Source organism: Stigmatopora argus, chromosome 18, assembly GCF_051989625.1.
Source record: "Stigmatopora argus isolate UIUO_Sarg chromosome 18, RoL_Sarg_1.0, whole genome shotgun sequence".
In the NCBI taxonomy this organism is placed as follows: domain Eukaryota; kingdom Metazoa; phylum Chordata; class Actinopteri; order Syngnathiformes; family Syngnathidae; genus Stigmatopora; species Stigmatopora argus.
Window position 1 is genome coordinate 3,262,234 of NC_135404.1, and position 25,505 is coordinate 3,287,738.

At 39.8% G+C, this 25,505-nt stretch overlaps 1 protein-coding gene across 3 annotated transcripts in view; it reads left to right on the forward strand.

The window, feature by feature from the left end:
- spag9b (sperm associated antigen 9b) overlaps positions 1-25,505 on the forward strand; it is a 53,159-nt gene that overhangs the window by 16,806 nt on the left and 10,848 nt on the right. Inside the window, exons 1-17 of one of the 3 annotated variants that reach the window (XM_077625246.1) lie at positions 4,087-4,630; positions 6,596-6,743; positions 9,329-9,665; positions 10,388-10,481; positions 12,345-12,469; positions 12,968-13,025; positions 14,220-14,372; positions 14,452-14,509; positions 14,655-14,785; positions 15,116-15,172; positions 18,668-18,847; positions 18,992-19,124; positions 19,390-19,473; positions 20,626-20,787; positions 20,891-21,062; positions 21,638-21,850; positions 21,912-22,029. In XM_077625246.1, coding sequence (XP_077481372.1) covers positions 4,461-4,630; positions 6,596-6,743; positions 9,329-9,665; positions 10,388-10,481; positions 12,345-12,469; positions 12,968-13,025; positions 14,220-14,372; positions 14,452-14,509; positions 14,655-14,785; positions 15,116-15,172; positions 18,668-18,847; positions 18,992-19,124; positions 19,390-19,473; positions 20,626-20,787; positions 20,891-21,062; positions 21,638-21,850; positions 21,912-22,029 — 2,393 coding nt within the window. In that variant the 5' untranslated portion in view covers positions 4,087-4,460. Of the gene's footprint in view, positions 1-4,086; positions 4,631-6,595; positions 6,744-9,328; positions 9,666-10,387; positions 10,482-12,344; positions 12,470-12,967; positions 13,026-14,219; positions 14,373-14,451; positions 14,510-14,654; positions 14,786-15,115; positions 15,173-18,667; positions 18,848-18,991; positions 19,125-19,389; positions 19,474-20,625; positions 20,788-20,890; positions 21,063-21,637; positions 21,851-21,911; positions 22,030-25,505 lie in introns of those variants that run through there. The other 2 variants (XM_077625244.1, XM_077625245.1) reach the window with 2 other exon arrangements.

Here is a 25,505-nt window from a genome sequence, read left to right on the forward strand (position 1 = left end):
TCAGGATTCCAGCGGGGCATGTGTCACCCCTGTCCGCCCACAGAGCACTGTGCTCGGTGAAAAAAACCCTCCAATGTGTGTGGGGTTCAAATTTGAAAAATTTCTGGAGCTCCAGAAATTCAGCGGGGCGTCGTCCAACCCAGTCCGCTCAGGGTGCACTATTCTCGGATAGGCTCGGGGGAACCCCCGCCGATTTTTAAAGTGCTCAAACTCGGGAAATATATGGAGCTCGATCATGAAACTCAGCATGTGTCATTAAAATCCGTCCACGAAGCACTGTTCCCGGGGAGAAACCCCTCCGATGACCGTAGGGATATGATTAACATACTTGGCGGGCCGGATTAAAAATCCTAATGGGCCTTATATGGCCCGCGGGCCGAGGTTGAAAAACTTGTACACACACGATCCGGGGGCGGGGCGAGCGCACCGGCGAAACCTCCGCTCGGCGGAAGCTCCGTTCGGCCGATTGACCGTTCGGTGGAACGTCCATTCGGCGACCTGTCCCTCTGTCAAACGTCCGGCGGCGAAACATCTTTCAGCGAATCATCCGGCCACGCTTCATTATGATAATAGACCTTGTGGTTGACTGATCTTCTGAGAGCAGATTAGGACTGGATGCAGTACAATAATAAAACTGTGATGTACTGCAATTTTCCAGATTAAAATATCTCTGGATTTGTGGTTGACGATTACATTTGTTAAAATTAATTAACACTAAAACCTTAGCTTGTATGTATTTTTCAGGTAACATTAAGGCCTGGGCTTTTGCCAGGGAAATTTTGAGTTAATTTGAGTTTTTATTGCTAATTATATTGTGATCCTTCACCTCTTCGCGGCTTCAGTACATCACGTTTTTTTAAATCTAAAGTATAGAAAAAAAATCATAAACATGTCAAAATCCACGTTGAAACTCACAAGTGGAAGACAGGAGATGAAAAATGGCAGAAGTCAGGTGCTTCTTCTTCGGCGCTGTAATGGGTGGCACTCTGTGCAGAAAAAGAATGAGGAAAAATGTTATCATACGGGAAGAATGACGTGCCGGTAATCCAAACAGCCGAGAAGAACGACGTGCCTTTTCTTCGGATTACATCACACTCAGAAAGGCTATGTCGAGCCTCTTCCATCCAGGATTGTAAGGATTTTGAATCGGCGTGGAAAATGCCTCTTAAACGTCCTACGTCATCTAATGCATTATATATGAATCTACCATCTGTTACTTCAAGAGGGAAGAAGTGAACATTCAGTAACCACGAGGAATAAAATCGGTGCTGGAGCCTATCCCAGTTGACTCCGGGCCAGAGGTGGGGGACATCCTGGATTGGTGGCCAGCCGATCACAGGGCACAAGGAGACGGACAACCATGCACACAAACTCACACCTATTCCTAGGGGCAATTTAGAGTGTCCAATCAGCCTACCATGCATGTTTTTGGAATGTGGGAGGAAACCGGAGTACCCGGGGGAACCCCACGCAGGCCCGAGGAGAACATGCAAACTCCACACAGGTGGACTGACCTGGATTTGAACCCAGGAGCCCAGAGCTGTGAGGCCGACGCGCTAACCACTCGGTCCTGTAAAACCTATATTGGTCGATCATATTGGTCATCACACTCAGACCTAGGGGCAATTTAGATTGTCCAATTAGCCTACCATGCATGTTTTTGGAATGTGGGAGAAAACTGGAGTAAAAGCATCAGGTTTTCATCAAGATAGACTTATTTCTTTTTTTCAAATGAATAATTTGATATTTTGCATTTACAAAGACAGGCATATTAACTTCCTTATGATATTGACCCTAATAATATCCTTTTGATTCATACAGTATCTCAGAAATACCACGTCTGATGATTTTTCTCAAGATTTTCCCTTCAAAGTACAGACGCTCCCCTACTTACGAACGCAATTGGTTCCGAGCGATTGTTCATAAGTTGAATTTGTTTGTAAGTTGATTCAGTGCTATATTTTGTATTATAATTTATGTTTAAGGCCGATATAAGTATATTGAAGGTTTATATAAGTGCATTTGTATGTTTAAGGCTTGTATAAGTAACACGCATTGGTTTGTACTGAAAAAAAACATTTAATAAAATGGAGAGAATATGTACAGTACTGTAGAGAGAGAGAGATTTATGTATTAGAAACTGGCCAAAAGAAGCGACCTAATGACGATTGCACAGTTTTCTTCTTTTTTTCATCATAAATGATGCGGTAGCACTGTATGGCATCATTCAATTGATTTGCAAACTTTGTGCAACGTTCAATATTTGGGTCCTGCTGCTCGATCTTTCTGTTTATAAATGGTGTTGAATGTGCAACGCTCACCACTTTCTGACGCGCATCAAGCTTCGTTATTATTGCCACTCGTTTCAAATGAAATGGCTTGCCTCTTCCTTGCAACTCCCTCAATAGAAGCCTTTAGCTTTTTACCAACCATATTCAATATTGGATGCATGAGATATTTAATGATACAAATGAAAAAGGTTCTTTGCACACTGGAGATACATTCACGCACTTCCGCATTGCAACGAAGAAGAAGGTAGATGCTGGGTGAGCTGAGCTCTCACAGCGCCAGGCGTCGGTATTAGCGGCGGAAAGAAGTACTACTCCGAAAAAGGCGCGAAATACAAAATTGGACTTGCGAACATTTTTGGATTTAAACGCAATTTGCAGACATGTTCGTATGTACCGTTGTTCGTAAGTTGAATGTTCGTAAGTAGGGAAGCGTCTGTACAGTAATACCTCGACATACAAGTGCCCTGACATACAAGGAATTTGAGATACGGGTAAAATTCCGAGCAAATATTTACCTTGAGATACGAGACACATTTTGAGATACGAGCATTTGAGACAGCCAATTGGCCAGGCCGCTACTTATGATTTCACCGCACTGGCTCTCTCGCCGCATCTCCCTCGTGCAAAGATCTCTACGAGCAGTGGGCGGAGCGTTGCATTTGTTCCGTTTTTTTTTGCATTAGTCAGTGCAGAATTAAGGGAAACACAATGGATCCAAAGCAAGCCGGTGCAAAGAAGGGTAGTGCGAAGAAAAGGCGTATGATGACAATCGATATTAAGCACGAAATTATCGAAAAACATGAATAGTATACGCAGGACTGAGCTGGCTCGTCAATACGTATGGAGAAGCAGGAAGCTTGCCCTGAAAGCTGCGGTGGAATACATGAACCTCTTTGCCTTGGTTATTGCACAAGAAGGTTTAAATTTAGTGTAACATAAGATTGAAACTTTTTTTAAAGTGTGTATGTATAGGAATCTAAGTTCATTAAAATTAAATTTAAAGTTTATTTTACGTTACGAGCGCATCCGTCAAGTGACTCTCTCTCTCCCCCATTCACGAGCTCTCCGTTGTATAAAATAATGCCTCATTTGATTATTAAACATCATAACCACTAGTTATTTGTTACTCTGTTAGTAGATGGTGAATTTTTTGGTGTTTTTTTTCAGAGGGTGGGAACCAATAAATTTTTAGTTAGTTCATTTCTGTGGCAAATGTTGATTTTGAGATACGTGTAAATCGACATACGAGCTCAGTCCCGGAACGCATTAAGCTTGTATCTCAAGGTACAATTGAAACACATTTGTACTCCCTAGTAAAACCATGAATATGTAAAACCAATGAAAATTGTGAATCGGGGCAGCTTATAATAATAATAATAATAATCGGACATAGGCCCTGTCGTCATCAACAACAAAAGCCTAATTGTCATCACACCCAGAAACTGCGTATGACGAAATTGGTAGTGCTTCTCCATATGGTGCGTTTCCTCGGCAAAAGACCCAAATAAGTGATAATTTCGGACTCGCGCAAAAAAAAAAAAAATCAACAACTTTAAGGCAATTTTTACGGTGCGGCTTATACACAAAAAATATAAAATTCGAGGCAATTTTTACGGTGCGGCTTATACACACGACTGGCTTATTTGCGACTAAATACGGTAATCAATAATATAGATTTTTTTTTTTGTGGCAGTCATATGGTAAACTGCTGCCTGAACAGAGGCATATCGAGCAGGCTGCCTCAGCATCTGACAGAAAAGGGGTGGGGGAGAGCGTCAGATCATTCAATACTGCACAGTGCCTGCTGTGTCACATCTCGGCAGAGGACAGGAAGAAGAACAGAGCAACAAAAACAGAATTACCACAGGAAGATAGTGGTGGAGTTACAGCCTCTCATTAGCCTCTTCTTGCTATCCATTGACGACTTTTGTCGGTCTGCTGCTCTGTTTTGCTCTGGATCCCAGATATTCTCAATATTGCCTGCTTCTATTCACTGTCTACCTCCCAACCGAGCTATTCTCTCCTTTAACTCCTACCTACAGAGCTGTGCAACAGCTAAACGTGTTTTATTATGGGTCTGATCAAAGATAAATATTTTCTTTGCTACCTTTAGCTTGGTTACTGGGCTTTTGGGTCCTACAAAAATTTTGGCAACACAGACGTGGGGCCATGAGCCCTGGGCGTATGCTGCTTTTTGTTTTTGGCTTTGTTGGCGGAGCGGTGGTCATCAACTCTGCTATTCTGGTGTCTCTGTCAGTACTGCTGCTGGTTCACTACTCTGTCGCTACTCGTGGCTTACCTGCCTTTCCATCTTTACCCTCAATACAGCGTCCTCGCAGGTACATTATGTGTACACAGTGATGACAATATCTTGTCTTCCATGCTTATCTCACACTCTTAATTAATAGTTGAAGCCTGTTTGATTGCCTGTGCTTTAGTTTTCTCAGAAGAACTAATCAAATTTGAAGAGTTCACGTGTATAGTAGGCAAAAAAACTAGAGAAAAAGGATAGAGTCAGTCTTGTTATTAAACCATTAAAAAGTTGAGGTTCACCAACATATAAAAATGCAAAGTTTTGTTATTTCTTGTCTCGTACAAGATTGCTGAAAGACCTTTTTGGTGGCTATTTTCTGGTCAATGCCTGCTTCTGAATACAAAATAACAACACTCACCTTTTTACCCTCAATGCAACCATAAAAAGAGAATAAATGTCCTGCAAGTGACCTCCTGTCCTCATTGCAAATGCTATGTCCATTGTTTTTGGAATTCTGCCTTTTATCACACATGGCCCTTTTTAAGCATAACCATTGTTCTCATCTACCATTGTTATCTAAACTACAACCCGCGGCCAAGTATAGCCCACTCCAGTTTTTATTATTGGCTTGTAGGAAGTTATGAAAATATCATTGAATATGACCTAAACAAGAAGCTTGCATACAGTCTACATTCTGTTACACTTCTTTACTTTAACACAAGATGGAGTTAGTCACTTAAATGGTGACTCCATTAGCTAAGGCACGGTAAACTCCACACAGGAAGGCCGAAACTCATCAGGGATTCAACTCTCGATCTTAGAACTGTGAGGCAGGATGTGCTAATCAAACGTCCACCATGCCCATGTTATAATTAAAAAAATAAGACTTTAGTGTCACTTTAAGTGAAGCTTAATAAAAAGTGGTACCTCTACTTAATTAAATTCATTGGTTTTTTTTATAAGGTTTGTCAATTTTATATCAAAGTCAAGTCAAAAGGCTTTATTGTCATTATGCAACAACTGCGCATAACGAAATTAGTGGTGCTACTCAACGAAGTGCGTGTTTCCCAATAAAAACATAAATAAGTCATTTTAAAAAGTCACATCTGGGCAAGATAATAGAATATTCTAAAATATTGCACATTGCTATTGCACACCCGGACGTTATATAGTTGAAAGTTGGAAGTTGTATGTATGAAATATGTATGCAAATATATGTATCTATGAAAAATGAGCAAAAGGAAAAGTATTTATTAAGCTATTAAAATGAATGAGAAATGCAAAGCCATGACACACGAATTGCTATTGGCAGCTCAGTAAACATATTGCAACATCGAAAAAGAAGTAGCCAGCTTTGTCAGGTTTTTAGTTATTTATTTTGGAACTCCAAGGTAACATACACGGCTCTGGACAACTTGCTCTCTTTCTTGTCACTCACACAGTGCAGTTAAGAATATCAAGTAAATACAACCTCAACATATGAACCCGATTGTGACATGTAAATCCACAACATCTAATATGTAATGCACACTCGGAAAAACTCAAGAAACAACCCTTTGATGGACGAGGTTTGAATGCATACGAATCAGGAACTCGCCGCCAGCTAAGCTTCCGGCATCATCCTATTTGTGGATTCACGGGTGCAAGGGCTGAGGGTTACTGCGGTGCCATTTTGACTGTAAATACTTGTACATGAGGGTATGTTGCATGAGTGTTGCTGAATGGTGTGTAATAAGTGAGCCTGTCTTGTGCGACCAATTCTTTGTGTTTTATATTTTGTTTGGTATTTTGTAACTTGGGCAGTTTTTCGTATCTCGGAACAAAAATGTACACACCGATTCTCTTCATAACCTGAATTTTTTTATATGCAGAAACATTCAGAGGTAGAGGCACCAGTTTGGTGGTGTAAATTTGTAATCCATTATAACTCACAAAATGATATAGTCATTTATGATTAATACAAGCACAGAACAGTTGTTACTTTTTTCTTACTGTTCCTAATTCCACGGTAATTCCCTGTTTCTTCCTCATCATATTATTCTGTTTCTAGGAAGGAGCGTCCAGTGTCTATGGGTGTTTTTCACGTCCCAGGGATTGATGCCACAAACACCAACCTCCAAAGGGAGCCTGTGGATGACCAGACTGAATCTTGGAAATTCAATAACCTCTCTCATCCAAGGTCTAACACCAGTCTCAAGGTATGAAATACACTCTTATTAGTTATTATGTTTACGTAATTTTAAAAAGAGTTGAGTCAATTTGGTCTTTGCTACGTCTGTTTGTTCTCACCATGAACGAACTGGTGGAAAGCTCCATTGGAAGTGAGCCAAGACAACTTCATCTAGGTGCTCTCGGCTCAATAGTTTGTTGCGCATCCGAATGTGTTTGCTTTGTTCACATACAATATTTATACAAGGGATTCTAAGGTTTGGAACAAACACTCAAAACGAGACAAGAAAAAAGTGAGAAGGATCCCTAAATCTGAACATTAAATAAAAATATACACTTCTCTTGTCTATGGGTCCTTGTAGGCTACTGTATTTACCCGCATATAAGCTGCCCCGTGTATAAGCCGCACCCTTAAAATTGTATGTCGATTTACTCGTAACTCAAATGAACGTTTGCCATAGGAATGAACTAAAAACAAATTTATTTGTTCCAACCATCTGAAAAAAACACCAAAAACAGGATATTGGATTGGAAAACCATTTTTATTTGTTCTAATTCGCCATCAATTAAAAAAGTAACAAATAACTAGTGGTTTAATAGTACTGAAATGTGTTTAATAGTACTAAAATTAGACGGATTTCGCAGACGGGAGAGAGAGGGGCAGAGAGAGAGGGAGGTGGGGAGACTTTTTGCACAGCAACACGCTTTTAACATAACATAAACAAATTTAAATGAACTTGGATTACGATGCAGACTCACTCAAAAATAAGTTTAATCTAACCTTACACTAAACTTAATTCTAATTTTGTTTTAAATTTTGATACCTTTCTTCTCCCGGGTTGGCTCCTTTTGCCCCGCCTCCACCCTGACTTTCAGATGCAACCTATCAAGAGTTGTTTGTTTTTGTTTTGCCTTCAAAATATTCCCAAAATGATGCACACAAATGCCCTCACAATAGGATAACGCACGACCACTTGCCAACGAGAAGTAGTATACAGTGGTACCTCGACATACAAGTGGCCCGACATACGAGAAATTTGAGATACGAGTAAAATTTCGGGCAAATATTTATCTTGAGATACGAGACAAATTTTGATATACGAGCACACGTCGGATGCGAGAGGCTGCTCATAAGAACATCATGGGCACTGTCTCTCTCTCCACAACTCCCTCGTCTAAAGTCTCTGTGGTCGCAATTCCCTCTTTGTAATGTCTCTGTGGTCGCAGCTTCCTCTTTGTACTGTCTCTGTGGTCGCAACTCCCTCTTTGTAATGTCTCTGCGAGCACTGGGCGGAGCGTTGCATTTTTTCAGTGGTTTTTTTCTTCCCGTTAGTCACTGCAAGGCGATCGCTAATACGAGAGTTTTATATGCTACTTCTCGTTGGCAAGTGGTCGTGTACGTGTCCTATACATTTGTGTGCATAATTTTCGGAATATTTTGAAGGGAATACAAAACCAAACTACCATTGATAGGTTGCATCTGAAACTCAGGGTGGAGTCGGGGCAAACAGAGCCAACCCGGCCGGCAGAAGTAAGGTAGAAAAATGTAAAACAAAATTAGAATTAAGTTTAGTGTAAGGTTAGATTAAACTTATTTTTGAGTGTGTCTGCATCGTAATCCAAGGTCATTTAAATTTGTTTATCCCTTAAAATGTCGGCAGAATCGAGCGTGTTGTCATAGGTAGTTATACAAATGGGTCACTCAAGAACCTTGTTTATTTCTCAAGAGCTGTTTCCAAACATCGTGAATGGGGAAGTCAAACTTTATAACGTAAAAAAATCACAACGGAATTGGTCTTTTTAAAATGTTTAATTATTAGTGCCGATAACAGCAAATTGTTCCATAATTTGCAGTGAATCTAATGAGTTTTGTTTAATATATTTTTTCAATAAAGTTTTATTTTTCTTGTAGCCTACCCGATTTGGATGTCTGTTGGCCCGAAATAGTGCCGCAGTTGCGTAAACTCGAGGGACGATTGTTTATGTAGTCTGACATTATTTCAACTGATGGTCGCTTGTAAACAGACATATGTAATGAAATAACAACTCTATGAAATAAGCATTTGTTCTTCATATTTGCTTTAATGTAACAATAAATAAAAGAAAAACAATTAAATGTAATGAAACAATAAAAATGCCAATTTCCTTGTCGCATTAATGTCTCATTTTGCGACGGGCACATACTTTTTTAATGGGGTTTCTTAGAATAACGATTCGATTATTTTTCCTTTATGTGAATGGGGAAATGTCTTACTATATCTCCCATGATAATATGGATTTGGAAATAATATAAATTAATTACAAGAACATAAAATTCACAAAATACTAAAATGAATTGTTATAGTCGTGACATGAATAGCCATTAAAATGTACTTGGCTCCTAAATAAATGGAAGAACCCACATATGAATGCACGCAATTACTAACTGATTTATGGTGCTATGTGGCACCACTAGTTCATTTGTTCTTTTTGCATAACATATTTTTTCACATATATTTGTATTTTTTCAAACATAGAGTGCTACTGTGTGCACCCCCTGTCATGGAATTTTTACTTATCATCAATATTTGTGTCAATGAGAATCACTCCTATGTAAATTTGACCCCAATTTTAGGATGAACTGGCTAACACTGGCAACGAAGAATCAACATCCAGCACTGTGTCCCACAAGGGTAGCTTAAAAACACACAGCACCTCATCCATTAAAAGTGGTGACTTTCACTCTTCATCGTCACAATCTCATGGCGTAGTCTGTAGCGATAAAAGTACTTCATCCAGCCCAGCGAGCGCTTCTGGATCACCTGTTGACTCGGCTGCTACAATGGAATCTGACAAAACACCTCAGGATGAATGTGGCCTTAACACGAATCTTGACTGCAGCGTTTCAACCAAGCAGGATCAATTAGAAAAGGAGAATCAAGAGGCTGCAACTGCTCTTCTTGAAAGTAACGGTAAGTAAACCTGCCACGGTATTCAATAAGTCAAATACAGTGGTACCTCGAGATACGGGCTTAATGCGTTCCAGAACTGAGCTCGTATGTTGATTTACTCGTAACTCAAATGAACGTTTCCCATAGAAATGAACTAAAAACTAATTAATTCGTTACAACCCTCTAAAAAATCACCAAAAACAGGATATTGGATCGGAAAAACATTATTATTGGTTCTAATTCGCTATCTATTAACAAAGTAACAAATAACTAGTGGTTTAATAGTACTAAAATGTGTTGAATTGTACTAAAATTAGACGGATTTCGCGGAGGGGAGAGAGAGAGGGACAGAGAGAGAGACGACGGTCAGAGAGGGCGCGTGGGGGGAGACTTTTTGCAGGGCAACGCGCTCAGAAAAAAGGGCGTTAAGTTTCTCACCTATTACAGATTGTACACTAAGCTAGCATTCAAATGACACGCGTTACTAATTATTTTTAAATATGGTCTGTGTTTTATTTAAGAATAAAGATGTTTGAATGGGTGTACTTGATATATTAAGGTATAGTGTCATGACTTTAGTGCTTATATTGGTTCAAATTTTTGGAGGGGAAAATAATATTGCATATTTGCAATAATTCATTAGACAAAAATTTGTCGGCCGCTAAAATTTGTTATCTGGACAGGCTTGGTTAGCAACATTTTAAAACACTTAACAGGTTGTTGATTGATGTTCCCTTTGTTAGATGGCAACATTACCCTAGAAAAGTCTGAGGTCTTGGCGATTATAGAGTCCACACCCGAGTTGGACATGGAACTTGATGGCTGCCAGGCAACAAGGTAAGGAACAAATGAATGGTTGATTAACCTGTACTCTAGTATATTAAATAATGTAAATACCTTCAGATACGAGCCTTATGCATTCCGAGACCGAGCTCGTGAGTCAATTTACTCGTATCTCAAATCAATTTTTCCCATAGAAATGAACTGAATACAAATTAATTCGTTCACACCCTCTGAAAAAAATCACAAAAAAACAGCATATTATAATGAAAAACAACTCTTTATTGGTTATAATTCACCACCTACTCACAACGTAACAAATACCTATCTAGTGGTTATGGTGTTAATACTAAAATGTGACATTATTCAGTACAGACAGACGCGCGGACGAGAGAGAGAAAGGACAGGAGAGAGACTTAACGGACCCGCTCGTAACATAACATAAACTTTAAATTTAACTTAAATAAAATTAGATTAGGTTTGGTTAAATTAGGTTAGGTTGGCTAGGCTAGGCTAGGTTAGATTAGGTCAGGTTAGGTTAGGTTACTTTATTCATCCCGTATTCGGGAAATGTCATTGTCACAGTAGCAAGAGGGTGAGAATACAGACACAGGAAAAGACATTTTAGACGTAAATAAATAGGTAATAAATAAGTTTATATATATATATATATCTATATATATATACAGACATATACAGACATATACAGACATATACAGACATATACAGACATATACATACACATACAGACACATACAGACATATACATAGACATACATACATACACATAGATGTACATGTATACATACGGTTGGTGTAAACATTCAGCCATTTATTTTGTTAAAGAGCCTGACAGTTGATGGGAGGAAGGATTACCTTACACATACACTTAAAACTAACTTTTAATCTTACATTACACTAAATTCAAACCTTCCTGTGCAATAACCGAGGAAAAGATGTTAGATGTCGAGACGGAACTTCCTACTTCTCCATGCCTCAGAACCGAGTGTTCGTTTTATCCAGTTAGTTTTTAAAAATAATCGAACCAGCCACGAGTCGCTTTGAAGGGTTTTGCTGGTGTCTTTTTCAGATGCTTGCTTTGCTTTTTCGCATATTATCAACTCGGTCACGCTATCTCGCGCTAACTGTTTATCTTTTACCCATATTAAAAGAAATATATGAATGTTACCGCGCAGGTTGGAAATTATGGTTACTCCTTTGGAAGGCTTGATATCCTTCATCCTTCTGCTTAAGGATGGTACATATTGTCCTGTATTGGCGAGCCAGTTCAGTCACGCGTACACCACTCATGTTTTTAGATTATTTCGTGCTTAAAATCGATTTTCATCATACGCTTTTTCTTCTCACTACCCTTCATTGCACCTGCTTCGCTTTGGACCCATTGTTTTCCCCCTTAATTCTGCACTGATTCACGCAAAAAACCACATACAAAATGCAATGTGTACCCCCAGGTCTTGTAGATATCTTTACACAAGGGAGATGCGGCGAGAACGCCTCTCACGGTCTCGTCTGCTCTTAAATTTGTGTCGTATCTCAGGGCAAATATTTGCTCTGAATTTTCCTTACATCTCAAATTTCTCGTATGTTAGGGTAATCGTATGTCAAGGTATTACAGTACACGCATTATTGTTTGCAAACTTATGAGACATCTAGCTCCGTATGCATTTTATTTATTGTAGGTGCCTTGAGTATACATTTGAGTTATGGATATTTTATACGCTGATAGCCACAAAAAGGTTTTAACTGATTTCCAGAAACATAGCCACATTGTCCAGGATACAATAGATGTGCGGCACTCTTTAGATAAATAAACAAAGATATGTCAGGGCCAATGTTTGGCAAATTGGTTTTATTTTGGTAGTACAACTTAACCTTGTTTGCCTTGTTTTTACCATTCAGTACACCCACTAAAGCTGGCATCGAGAATCTCGCATTCGACCGAAACACAGACTCTCTATTTGAAGAGCTGTCCTCCGCAGGAAATGACAACATAGGAGATGTTGATGAAGGAGCAGATCTTTTAGGTAATCAGCATCACTTGTGTACATTTGGCCCTAATGATATTTTCATCCTCCGATCTTTTTACTTAATTGTCTTTTGTTGGCTTGCAATGTTGCAGATGAGTTTTCTGGTGTGTATGAAAAAAAAATCATCATTGATATATTTATTTATATTTCTATGTTCAGCCTTCGTTTTGTTTGTTATCTGTGATTACAGTGGTGAAATTGTTTTTAGACTAGAAATAAATAAAATAAATAAATAAAGAATTTTACAATCGTTATAATCTGATAATAATAATCTTTCTAATTCCAACCTGCAACTATGAATGCATGAATGTCAGACTACAACTTTTTAGGTAAGACAGAGTCTTGGATAGATGTCGGAAATTGTAGTTCATATGCTGTAATGTTTTAATTGATGTGTGTGTATATATATATATATATATATATATATATATATATATATATATATATATAAATATAAATAAATACAAACAATTTATATCTTATTGTTGTTTTTAGGTATGGGTCGTGAAGTCGAACATCTTATTCAAGAGAATGCACAACTTCTGGAGACAAAGTTAGTACACTGAGTATACTTGGTTGTTTGTTATACGATTACCTTTAATTTTATGTTATTTATCTATAATTAAATTGTATTTCCGTGTGTACGTGTGTGATCAACAATAATCATGGATAAGTTTCTCACAGGCGGCCCGGTAGCTGAGTGATTAACCCGTTGGCTTCACAGTTCTGGGGTCGTGGGTTACCCCCAGTTCTGCGTGGGTTTTATATGGGTACGCCGCTTTCCACCCACATTCCAAAAACATGCTGGTTGGACAATCTAAATTGCGCTAAATTGAGTGCGAGCGTGAATGGTTGCCCGTCTCCTCACGCCTTGCGATCGGGTGGCCACCGGTTCAGGGTCTCTCCCGCCTTGTGCCTGAAGTCAGCTGGGATAGGCTCCAGCACCCTCCACAACCCTTGTGAGGATAAAGCGGTTTAGAAAATGAATGAATGAACGAAAAACTTTTCTCATAAAATAATAAATTTTGCCAAGGTTAGAATGAGGGTAATATCAAAAATCATGTATTTCTATAAAGATGATACTCCTATAAAACTCCTTGGAAATTACAATTCCCTCTCATTGATGAACTATTTTGTATTATACCTTCAGGCAATTCACATTGTCCTAGGGTTCTGACTAATACTAAAGGGCATCATGCACAGTAGAAGACCACTATAGTATCAAAAAGCCCTATGTATTTTCTTGCATATATGCCGTATTTGTAACAAAAAAAATCATGACTGAATCAAGGGTACGACTTATATGTGCACGAATTAGACGTGACATGCACGAAACTGCAAGGTGACAAAGACGAAATGCCATAACGCAAGACAATGCGGCCGATACAGTCATTTATTTCAAAATAGAGAAAAGTTAAACAGATAAAACGCTAAACAAAATTGATTTTGACGTGTATTGATGAAATTCAAGAAAAAAGAAAAAAAACGTATCATGAACAAAACATGAAAAAAAAACTCACTTGTGCCTGCTATTGCTCGGTCAGGGCGCCACCATCTTACCTTTTACCGGAGATCCTTCAAAGTAACACGTTTGTACTCCCCATTAAATCCATGAATATGGAGGTGAAAATTGTGAATCAGGGGGCGTCTTATACTATAGAAAACAATTTTAAGGGTGCGGCTTATATGTGGAGGCGGTCAACATGCAAGAAAATACAGTAATATACCACTATTTCTTTGTGTTCAGAAACGCTCTAAATGTGGTAAAGAATCACCTCATTGCTCAAATGGATGAGCTGACCTGTGAAAAGGAGGTACTACAAGGGGAGCTTGATGCTGTCACCCAGGCCAAGATTAGACTAGAGAAGAAGAACAAAGATTTAGAAGATGAACTGAAGAAGTATGTTATTTTACAATTATATATTTTGATTTTGCTTCACAAGGTACAATTCCTGTTCAAAACATTTCCTTCTCTATAGGGCACGAGCTGAACTTGAGGACAGCAAGCAGAAGTCTAAAACAGAGAATGAGGATGATGTGAGTTAATGATACTGTTCTGTTTTTGTGTGGGACTTCTAAATGAAGAGTCACTAAAGCAAATGATTTAGATGTAAGCTCTTTTGTTCGATATATTTGCTGTATTTCTACATTTCACACACAAACATTGATGTCGGTTGTCCAGAGTGATGTGCCTACAGCACAGAGGAAACGTTTCACCAGGGTGGAGATGGCCAGAGTCCTGATGGAGAGGAACCAGTATAAGGAGAGACTGATGGAGCTGCAAGAGGCTGTCAGATGGACAGAGATGATTCGGTAAGAATGGAAAAAGATCATCATGGTGGAGATCTGAGAATGATTTCTTTAAATGATGCAAAAGCAAGACTTTTAATCTGAGTTGGTTTCTCACTGAAAGTAAATTAACTGCCAACGCCAGAGACTCAACGCGACCATCCGACCAAAAGCCTCTTTTGTGGGCAGTTAACATATTTTTCCGGCATCATGGCTAATCATACTTCAATAAATTTAGCAGTTGTTCATTCAAATAAAATGAGTGATTTAACTCATAAAATTGTAAATATTGATTGGTGTAGTTTGTTTCATTATGTAAACATTGTAAATATTGAATGGTTTATTTTCACACAGGGCATCAAAGGAAAACTCACCACTTCCAGAGAAGAAGAAATCCAGCCTTTGGCAGTTGTGAGTTGCTTCCTTTTGTGTTTTCTCAAATACCAATCATTCTGCTTTCTTTGTCTTTTGTTTATGTCCTTTGTTTTACTTTCCCTTTGTACTTCATGTTTTATGGGGGTTTCTCCAGGATGTAGGTAAATCAGTTGCTTGCATCAGTGCAAATCTTGGTTTCCCATATGTTGATATTAATATAAAACACAGAGAAGAAGGCTTTATTGGATCATAGACTCCATCCTCCAGAGGCCTTTTCTTGTTCAATGGTTCTTTAAGTCTTTGTTAAAATGAGCCAAACAATCTATCACTGTGGATGATTCAGGCTCCTTTGTTGGGCAATTGCAGGCAAAAGTTTGAAAATGGACATATTTTGAACAGATTTATGGCAAAGCTACATAGTAACATAGATGGGGATTGACTTCTCATGATCTCAATATCTCTCCTTCCTGTTCTGTATTCTTCTATAATCTGCCCGATGTCATGTGTTTGTGTGTAGGCGGTATGTTGGGATGATAGCTGTAGGTCATAATGTCTGAGTTAAGATTACAGGCATTACGGTTCTACAGTTGAGCTTTAGAGCACTAATATAATAGCACAAACTGCTTGAATTTACACTTGAATAGTTTAAACTAACAGGATATTACATTTCCCAATTGCGATTCAGAATCACCTGTTTGGATTTATGCATGTTAGGCAAGTGCATGTCAGGCCTTTCCTGTTGAGTTGTAGTTGGATGCAATCAACACAGTTTAGTAGTTGAGACATTGTGTTGTGTTCAGCAGCTGCTTCCTCTGTCTTGCGGATACTAAGGAAACTACCAACAATGTTGTGGCAGTTAATATTATAACCTGCTTTCGTTAAAAGAATCTCATCTCATTTTCTTCTGCTTATCTGAGATCGGGTCGTGGCGGCAGAAGCTTCAGTAGGGAAGCTCAGACTTCCCTCAGCCACTTCATCCAACACTTCTGGAAGGATCCCAAGGTGTTCCCGGGCTAGCCGGGAGACATAGTTTCTCCAGCGTGTCCTAAGTCAGCCCCATGGCCTCCTCCCAGTGGGCCATATCTGGAACACTTCCACCTGAGGAAGGACCTTATCCCTAACCCAGAGAGGGCATGCCACCTTTCCAAGTGAGGAACATGGTCTCAGATTTGAAGGTGCTGATTCTCATCGTGACCACTTCACACTTGGTTGCGAATAGTTCCAGAGAGTTGGAGATCATGGCTTGATGAGGCCAACAAAACCACATCATCTGCAAAAAGCAGGGATGCAATGCTGAGACCCCCTCAACGCCAGGGCAGCGCCTAGATATTCTGTCCACAAAAGTTATGAATAGAATCTGAGACATAGGCCAGCCCCCACTGGAAACGGATCCGACTTACTACCGGACTACGCGGACTAGACTCTGACAGCGGTCATAGAAGGACTGGACCCCGCGTATCAGGGGTTCTGGAACCCCATACTTCTGGAGTACCCCCCACGTGACTCCCGGGCGACACGGTCGAACGCCTTCTCCAAGTCCACAAAGCACATATAGACTCGTTGGGCGAACTCCCATGTCCCCACCCCAGGACCACGCTGAGGCTGTAGAGTCGATCCACTTTTTCACGGCCAGGACGAAACCACTGCTCCTCCTGAATCCAAGATTCGACTGCCCGGGGGAGCCCCCTCTCCATTACCCCAAAATAGATCTTACCGGGGAGGCTGAGGAGTGTGATTCCCCTATAATTGGAACACAGCCTCCGGTCCCCCTTTTTAAAAGGGGGAACCACTACCCCTGCCAGTCCAGAGGTGCTGTCCCTGAAGTCCACGCGATGTTGCAGAGGCGTGTCAACCAAGACAGCCCCTCAACATTCAGAGCCTTTAGAAAGTCCGGAGGATCTCATCCACCCCCAGGGCCTTGCCACCAGGAGCTTTTTAACCACCTCAGTGACTTCAACCCCAGATATCAGAGAATCCGCCCTCTGCTTCCTCATGGCAAGGCGTGCCAGTGTTGTTGAGGAGATTTTCAAAGTACACTGTGTATAATGCACTGCTTTCCCCTCCTGAGATGTCAGATGGCGGACCAAAATTTCCTTGAAGCGACCCGGAAGTCGTTCTCCACGCCCTCACCGAACTCCTCCCATTTTTGAGTTTGGGTTTTTGCCTTTGAGACCACCAGAGCCATGCGCCAATTGGCCACCCGGTACCTGTCAGCTGCTTTCAGAGTTGGTCAAAAAAGCCTGATAGGACTCCTTCTTCAGCCTAATGGAATCCCTTACTGACGGTGTCAAGCAGCAGGTTCTGGGGTTGACGCCACGACAGGCACTGACCACCTTGAGGCCACAGCTTTGGTCTGCCACCTCAGCAATAGAGACGCGGAACATGGTCCACTCGGACTCAATGTATCCCGCCTCTTTCCGGACATGAGATAATCTCTGTCGGCGTTGGGAATTGAAACTCCTTCTTACAAGGGAGTCATCCAGGTTTTCCCAGCAGACCATCACAATATGGGAGGAGCACCAGGTGGTGATTGGTTGACAGCTGCGCCCCTATCTTTACCGAAGTGTCCAAGATATGTGGCCGCAAGTCCGATAACAGGACACAAAGTCAATCATCACGCTGCGGCCTCGGGTGTCTTGGTGAAATCTAACAAACGACTCCAGAGTGGAAAAGTGTCCAACCCCCCTCGAGAGTAGTGGTACCAGAACTTAAGCTGTGCGTAGAGGTGAGCCCGACTACATCGAGCCAGAATTTCTCAAACTCACGCACTAGCTCAACCACTTTCTCAGCCAGAGTAGTGACATTCCACGTCCCAAGAGCCAGTTTCTGCAGCCAGGGATCGGACCGACCATCAAGGATCCCTCCTTTGGCTGCTGCCCAACTGCCGTCGCGCCCAACTTCTTTGGCCCCTCTCACAGGCGGTAAGCCCATGGGAAGGGGAACACACGTAGTCTCTTTGGGTTGTGCTGGCTCCATGGTTGGGCCCCAGTGACCCGCGTCCAGGCGAGGGAAACGCCGTTCAACAGACACTACTAGGGGCACAAGGCCCCAGACAACATAGCTCCAACGATCATTGGGAGACACAAACCGCACCACCATGATAAGGTGATGACTCATCGGGGGTCGTACAAAGAAGGCTTTTTCTAAGTCAGATAAATTGGGAACCGATGGTGCTAACAACGTAGGGTAGGTAAGGGGAATGTGTTTTGTGTTGCTTTGTGCCATTGCTAATGTCCCGAATCAATGCAGAATACTGACCCCCATGCAACCTATCATGCTCTTTTTTTTGCTTCCTGCATGTTTCACTTATCTAATCATACAATGTAAACTAGTATAATGACTTATTGTTTCCATCTAAATGTTACCTTTATAGAGGCCAGCATGATAATTATTTGTCATAACCCTTTAAATGCTCAAACCTCCCCTCTGCTGGAGCCACTGCTTTTGTCCACCCCTCTATATGTTTGTCTATGTGCTCTCTTCCACCTCCCATCCCGTCCCCTGCCCTTCTCCCTGCCCTTACACCTCCAGTTTTAGCCGTTTATTCAGTTCATCGGGCGGAGCATCAAAGAAGCCTACTCCCGAAGCCCCCGTCAACGTGAAATACAATGCACCCACCTCGCAGATTCAACCGTCTGTCAAGAAAAGGAGTAGTACTTTGCAACAGCTGCCCAGTGACAAGAGCAAAGCTTTTGATTTTCTCAATGAAGAGTAAGTCTTACAAGAAGTAGTCATTATTTCTCTCCACATAGGCAAAACAAAACCAAGCCAAAACACATAGGAGTCAATTAATTTCCTATAATCCTAATTGAATGAAAGACACATTTGTAAGAGAGCTGATGACATCTACCACAGATCGGCAGTGGATAGTGTGGTGTCCAGGCGAGAACAGAAGCGGGCACAATACCAGCAGGTTAAAGCCCATGTCCAGAAAGAGGAGGAGGGCAGAGTACAGGCTAATGGCTGGAGCCTGCCTAAGAAGCAAAAAGTAAGAAGAAAAGTTACTTATATCATTCACTGATGCTACAGTCGATCCTGAACCTGCCACTTGATTTGAAGTCTACTTTTTTTAGAAAAAAAATGTTGGTTCTTTTAGCTAAAAACTAGTCTTAAAATGTTAAGTTTCCTCTAATCAAAGTCTGTCTTTCATGGTGACATTTGCCACATTTGTATATGTTTGGTGAAAGCGACTAATCTGATCTGTCAAGAGTAAACTTTTGGCAGTATGTTGAATTGTAATTTTCTTCTCTCAGAATAATAGTAGTCAAGAAAAGGTGAAGAACCTACCAGTTCCGGTCTTTCTTAGACCCCTGGATGAGAAAAATGCCTCGATGAAGGTATGTTCCTATAGTTTTTCAACTGCACATGAATTAACTGCGCTTAGATTGGGAGTGGATTTTCCCCCTTGTTCCCTCTTGCTGCCAGGGTGAAATTTCCATTCTATCTCAATCCCGAGCCAAGTCCAAAAGTAAATCCTGTCCCACTCCTGTAGAATGACTCTTAGTTCCATCCTGTTCCCTGTCAAAATCAATCCCCTTCCAACCATTTTTTACTTACACCTTTAAATTGGTTATAAGGTACTCAATGGATTGTTCTTCATACATTTCTGTGTCAAATTAGATGCCAACAATCATAAAACGCCAATGAAAGAGATTAAAAGTTCAATGTAATATTGTTCTAATTCTTAATTTTATGTTCACTAGATGTGTCTTCATGTGTGCTCTCTGCCTCTCTGTTGCCTAACATTAGCTTCCTGACACTTGTGCACATGCGCTTAAACACAAATAGATTTTGCATGTTTATTCATTTTAATGACTTATTAAATAATTCTACGATCATTTTCTCTCATTTTTGTGTGTCTTCACACCTTTTCTACAAAATTGGGACACGGATCAATTTTGAAGGGTTTGGTAGTTTTGTGAGGACCATGGAACGAATTAGAGAATTTACATATAAACTACTGCTCTACTTACAAAATTTTCAACTTACAAAAAAGTAGAGGTACGACTGTTAGGAAATACAGTGTTGTATCAGCACATAGAACTTCATAAATTAGATCGGACAGCTCCAAATGGATAACTTTTTCTAATTGTTATGATATAGATTTACAAAAATATATGTAGTAGAAACATAAATACATAATCTTCATGCTCTCTATTGCTTAGTGCTTCTTAATCACAAGCCATACGTGCTCTGTCATCGCTGGTTGTGGGGTGGGTGATGTTTGCTTCTTAGTTGAGCAAGTATCAATTAAAAAATTCAAGTTCATGTAAAATTCTAAAATTTTAAATGATACAACTTGCACCTCAGTATAAATCACAGGCCTAGCCAAACTATGAAAAGTGCAGTCCAGATTTAGTATATGAATGATGTTGTATACTGAAATGGTGGTTTAAAGGGGGAAAAAAGACTCTTCCTCAGATAACTGCCCAAAATTATAATAAACTTGTCTTGATCAGACCTGGTGAACTTCTGTGTCTGTGCTTCAGCTGTGGTGTGCTGCTGGTGTGCACCTATCTGGAGGTAAAACCAGAGATGGGGGTTCCATCGTAGGCGCCAGTGTGTTTTACAGCAATGTGCCAGGACCAGAAAGCCCCAAAAAGAAAATTGGATCACAGAGCAGCCTTGAAAAATTGGATCAAGAGCTCAAGGTCACTTTTAGTTGCATTGTATTTACTGCTGTCAATCAAACTAAGAAAAATAAGAACAATTCAACTGAAATATTCATACTTCTTTTGCTTTTTTTACTCAAAGGAACAGCAGAAAGAACTACGACAACAGGATGAGTTGTCGTCATTAGTGTGGATTTGTACCAGCACCCAGTCGACAACTAAAGCTGTTGTCATTGATGCCAACCAGCCTGGAATAATTCTGGACAGCTTTTATGTGTGCAATGCACATGTCCTCTGCATCACTAGTGTACCAGGTCTGTGGATACATTTTTTATACAGTGAAAGCCTTTCAAATCACTGTCACAGTCTGCCTTTAGCCCGAAGTTAGCTGGGTTATGCTCCAGAAACCCCCGTAACCCACAAGGATGCGGGATATGGAAGATGAATGATACATTCGTTTTTCATTCGCCAGGCTTGTGTGTATAGTTGAGTTGTTCGGTGGGATCTCATGTTTACGGGACCCACTTTCAATATTGTATTCCATTATAAAGCCAATAATAAGTCGTCTACATCCTCTTTTTGCGATGAGACATGCCCTGTGCTGGCTCCCTACTTCTTTTGGTGTCATATTTTAAGAAAGCTGATGGCAACGATACATAAATGTTTTTTTTGGTACATTTTTGATACTTGTGGATCTGTGTGAGTTTTGATTGTTTATCTTTGAATCCTTTTTGACAAGCTTCTATCATTTAATTGGTGTGTAAAAAATCTGTGATATGGAGCCTTTAAGTGACTGTTATAAAGAGAGGTCAATAGTACACTTGTTTTTTTATACATTGTCTTATTATTATTTTTTTAACAACTGATTTAACTATGCTTTATATGTCAGGAGCACGAGAGACAGATTATCCAGCAGGCGAGGAACTAACCTTGAGTTCAGAGTCTGCACCAGTCGAAAAGGCCTGTTTGTCTGACAGAAGTAGTAGTACAGCAGTCAGTGACAGTGTGCTTGGAGGCATTACTGTGGTAGGCTGTACAACTGAAGGGGCAACAGCTGTTCCTCAGACAGCAGTTAGTGCAGAGATAGAAAATGGAGAAACGGGTAAGAAAATTTAACTTTTCCTTTACACACTCCCCTAGACTAACTCTGTGATTGTTTGTAGAGGCCACTGAGGAGAGTGGAGGGTCAGCTAATGATAAAGGATTATACAGTGAGCATGTCTTCACTGATCCATTGGGGCTGCAGCAGACAGCAGAAACTTCTGCTAACTACTCTCAAAGGTAATCTGATGACTAGTTTAGAATGTGTATAAGTAAATATAAAATGTAGAAGTGATGCAAAAGTCTGCCCATCGCCTCTGATAGTTTATGTCGAGATTTATGTCATGGCCTGCAAGGCCTTCTCTACTGGCCTAAAAAATATCTGAATCGTAGACTGATGCTAATTATATTATATGTCCTTGAATGAGTATTAAAGAATAATGAATTATCTCTCATCTTACTTTGATTGGTTTTCCCCTGGTTGCACTGCCTCCAGATTGTGTTTTAATATTTAACCATTTATTTGTTGCCATGGTCAGAAATCTATCCAGAGGCCTTCATTGTCAGTTCTGCGGGCCCCAACCCATAGAATAAGTGTTGGTCAGACAGTTGCTTTAACCCAGGGGTGTCAAACCGGTCCTCAAAGGGCCGCAGTGGGTGCAGGTTTTCATTCCAACTCAACAAGAGGATACCTTTTGCAAGTGTAATCAGTTAATTAAAGTCAGGTGCTACTTATTTTAGAAGACACCTGATTGGTTAAAATGTCAGCACTGGATCGGTTGGAACAAAAACCAGGACCCACTGCGGCCCTCGGCGGAATCGGTTTGACACCCCTGCTTTAACCAATCGGAATTTGAGTTGGCGACACCATTTGTCCGCCCCTTTCAGTCCACTAACTACGGAGGGGTATTCCTGACTCACAGGTAAAGATAAAGAGGGAAATCTTAAAAAGACTCATAGGTTGTGTTATTTTGGGGGGAGCAGAAACTTTTATTTTGGGGAATGACTGCAACGCACAGATATTCTTTATGACAGAGTAGTTGAAATCTTGAGAAAAGAAAAGAAAAAAAGGATTTTTGGTGTATAAAATAATTTTACTACAATGTGGTTATATTCCTAAATAATGCAATTTTATGGGTTATTTATGTTTTTGTATGTGTCGCAGCTGTTGCTGAAATAAGTTTTATAGCCATAAAATGTAGTTATTGAGGCTTAAATTGATTCAGACGGAGCACTGCTGAAATGCATGACCCACAACTGGATTTACATGATGAGAATGATCAATTTTAGTGGGATTAACAACAACCGCAGTGATTGTCCCTAATGGTATTGTACCACTCTTAATCTGCTTTGCACAAGTATAAATAAAGCACAAAATTGAATGGAACTAGATTAATGTGACAAACAGTAAATCTACTGCCCTATTTTTATAGAGAATTTAATGAATGCGCTTTATTATTATTGACAGTACTTTTGCAGTATTTATTATGAGGCTTATCATAAGTCCCATTATGAAACATGCTGGCATCCACTGAAAGAACAATTCCTGTGCTCTGTCAAATTAACGCTATCCACTTTAAAATGCATATTGTGATTTACCATTTTTAATTCAGGAGGAATTTTACAAAAAAAAATTGTAATGCCTGTACATGCGTGTGATTTATGTGCCACCTCCACCGCTCCTGACATTCTTCACCATTTTTTTGGTTTCAACATTTGTGGCTTCAGTACATCGCAGTATTTTATATTAAGTATTCAAATAAAAAATTGTCATAAAAATGACAAAGTTCACGCTGTGACTTGCAAGTGGAAAACAGGAGATGAAAAATGGCAGAAGTTAGGGCTCCGTCACCCAACTCAGCGCCAAAGTGAAATTTCACTGTAGAAGAAAAATGACGCGCAGAATAATATAAAAGAGAAGGATGATTTCTTGCATTTTCTTGTTTTGTTCGGATTGGATTTCGCATCGCCACATCACCTTGTGGAGGAAAATTGTGCTGAGCCTATTTCAGCTTTGTTTGGATTTCGGAACGCCCTTGAAAATTCCTCCTAAGTGTCCGGCGGCGTCTAAGCCATCCAATGAGACCAAGAAAAACAAGACATGATGACAGTGACTGAAAAAGTGAAGTTGCTAGATAAACTGAAGGCGGGCAATAAGTATGCCCATGTAGAATGCCATTACGGCATAAATTAATCTACCATGCGTTACATCGAGAAAGAACCGAACATTTGAAAAACAGCAATGGTATCTTTTTCCAAGGACACCAACCGAATGATAACCACTGGGAAGGACTTAGACTAAAAGTCTCAGTAACCTGTTTTTTTTAAATTAAATCCAGCAGAGCGGAATTATTCTCAGTGTGAGTCCAGTACTTAAAGTATTTACATTTTTTTTAAATATATAGGTTATATTTAGATATTAATACATTATAGTCTTCATATGCCTATAACTAACATTTAATAAATTCACTTCTTGATAATTGTACTTGTGTACTTGTATTTTTATATAGGTGCAAAAGCATTATGATAGCAGTAATAGGATTGATCCTACTTGGCGTTTTTTTTATTATCGCGGCCATGTCTGGTCTACATTATCCGCAAAATTCCAGAGATTACTGTGCTGCTTTTTATGCCCAATGCAGAGGAACCAATGATTCATTCTTCACTATTAAACTCACTTGATGTAATGTTTTGCAGCAAAATTAAACTTGCATTCAATTGTAATCATATTGGTCTCTCTTGGATGTGAAATAACATTTGATTCATTATTAGCCTAGGAAACTGATCCCCCATCAAACCATGTCTTAATGGGAAGGACACGGAAATCACTACTATATAGTCTGCACAATTATACGGTATAAGTACCAGAGTTGTTAACTATCAGTCTTTTTAATTTTGTGTGTAAGTAGCCTTAGTTTTTGTCAAGTTTTCATCACTGAATTCTTTAAAATGTTACCATTTGTAAAAAAATAAGGTTTTAGTCACGGTAGATAGGTCAGGCTAGATTTGATATCATTTTAAATTTATGGAGAATACCTAAATATTTTGCTCTATGTTATACGAAGTCCAAATACAAATTAAAACACATTCTGCGTGATAAAAGTGTCTTGATTTTTCCCCCTTAAGATAAATGCTGAAGTTAGCATTGCACACAAGCTAAAATATTGCCTGAACTTGGCGTTCCATTTACACCAAAAATGTTGAAGATAGAGTATGTTAAAATTATAACTGACCATTTGCTGAATTTAATTATATGTCTAAGTTATAATTTCAATAAATATCAATGTGGCGGTACTTTGGATTGGATTGGATTGGATAACTTTCAGGTGCTGCTTCAGATTAATGGTATTGTGGCCACCATGGTCTCCAACAGGGACAATGCATTCTTGTTCTTCTTTTTGTCTCATTAGATTTGAAATACAATACGACCATATATCAGCGTGCCATTTCAGACTTTACCAGTCAGTAACAGTGCTGGTGGTGTTGGGGGCAGTGCAGCTTGCCAAACAGGGCTAGGATGTAGGCTGAGTGACTATACATTCAATCAGAAATGTTGTGCATTGTGAACATATTACAGAAACTGTCACGTTTTCGTATCAATGTGTCTCTTCACAACTGTTAATCATATCGCTATGTTACAGTGATCCAAAACATGTTTTAACTCGTAATCGTCATGAATAATGTTCGCCGACAAAATCCTTTTGTTATCGTCAACA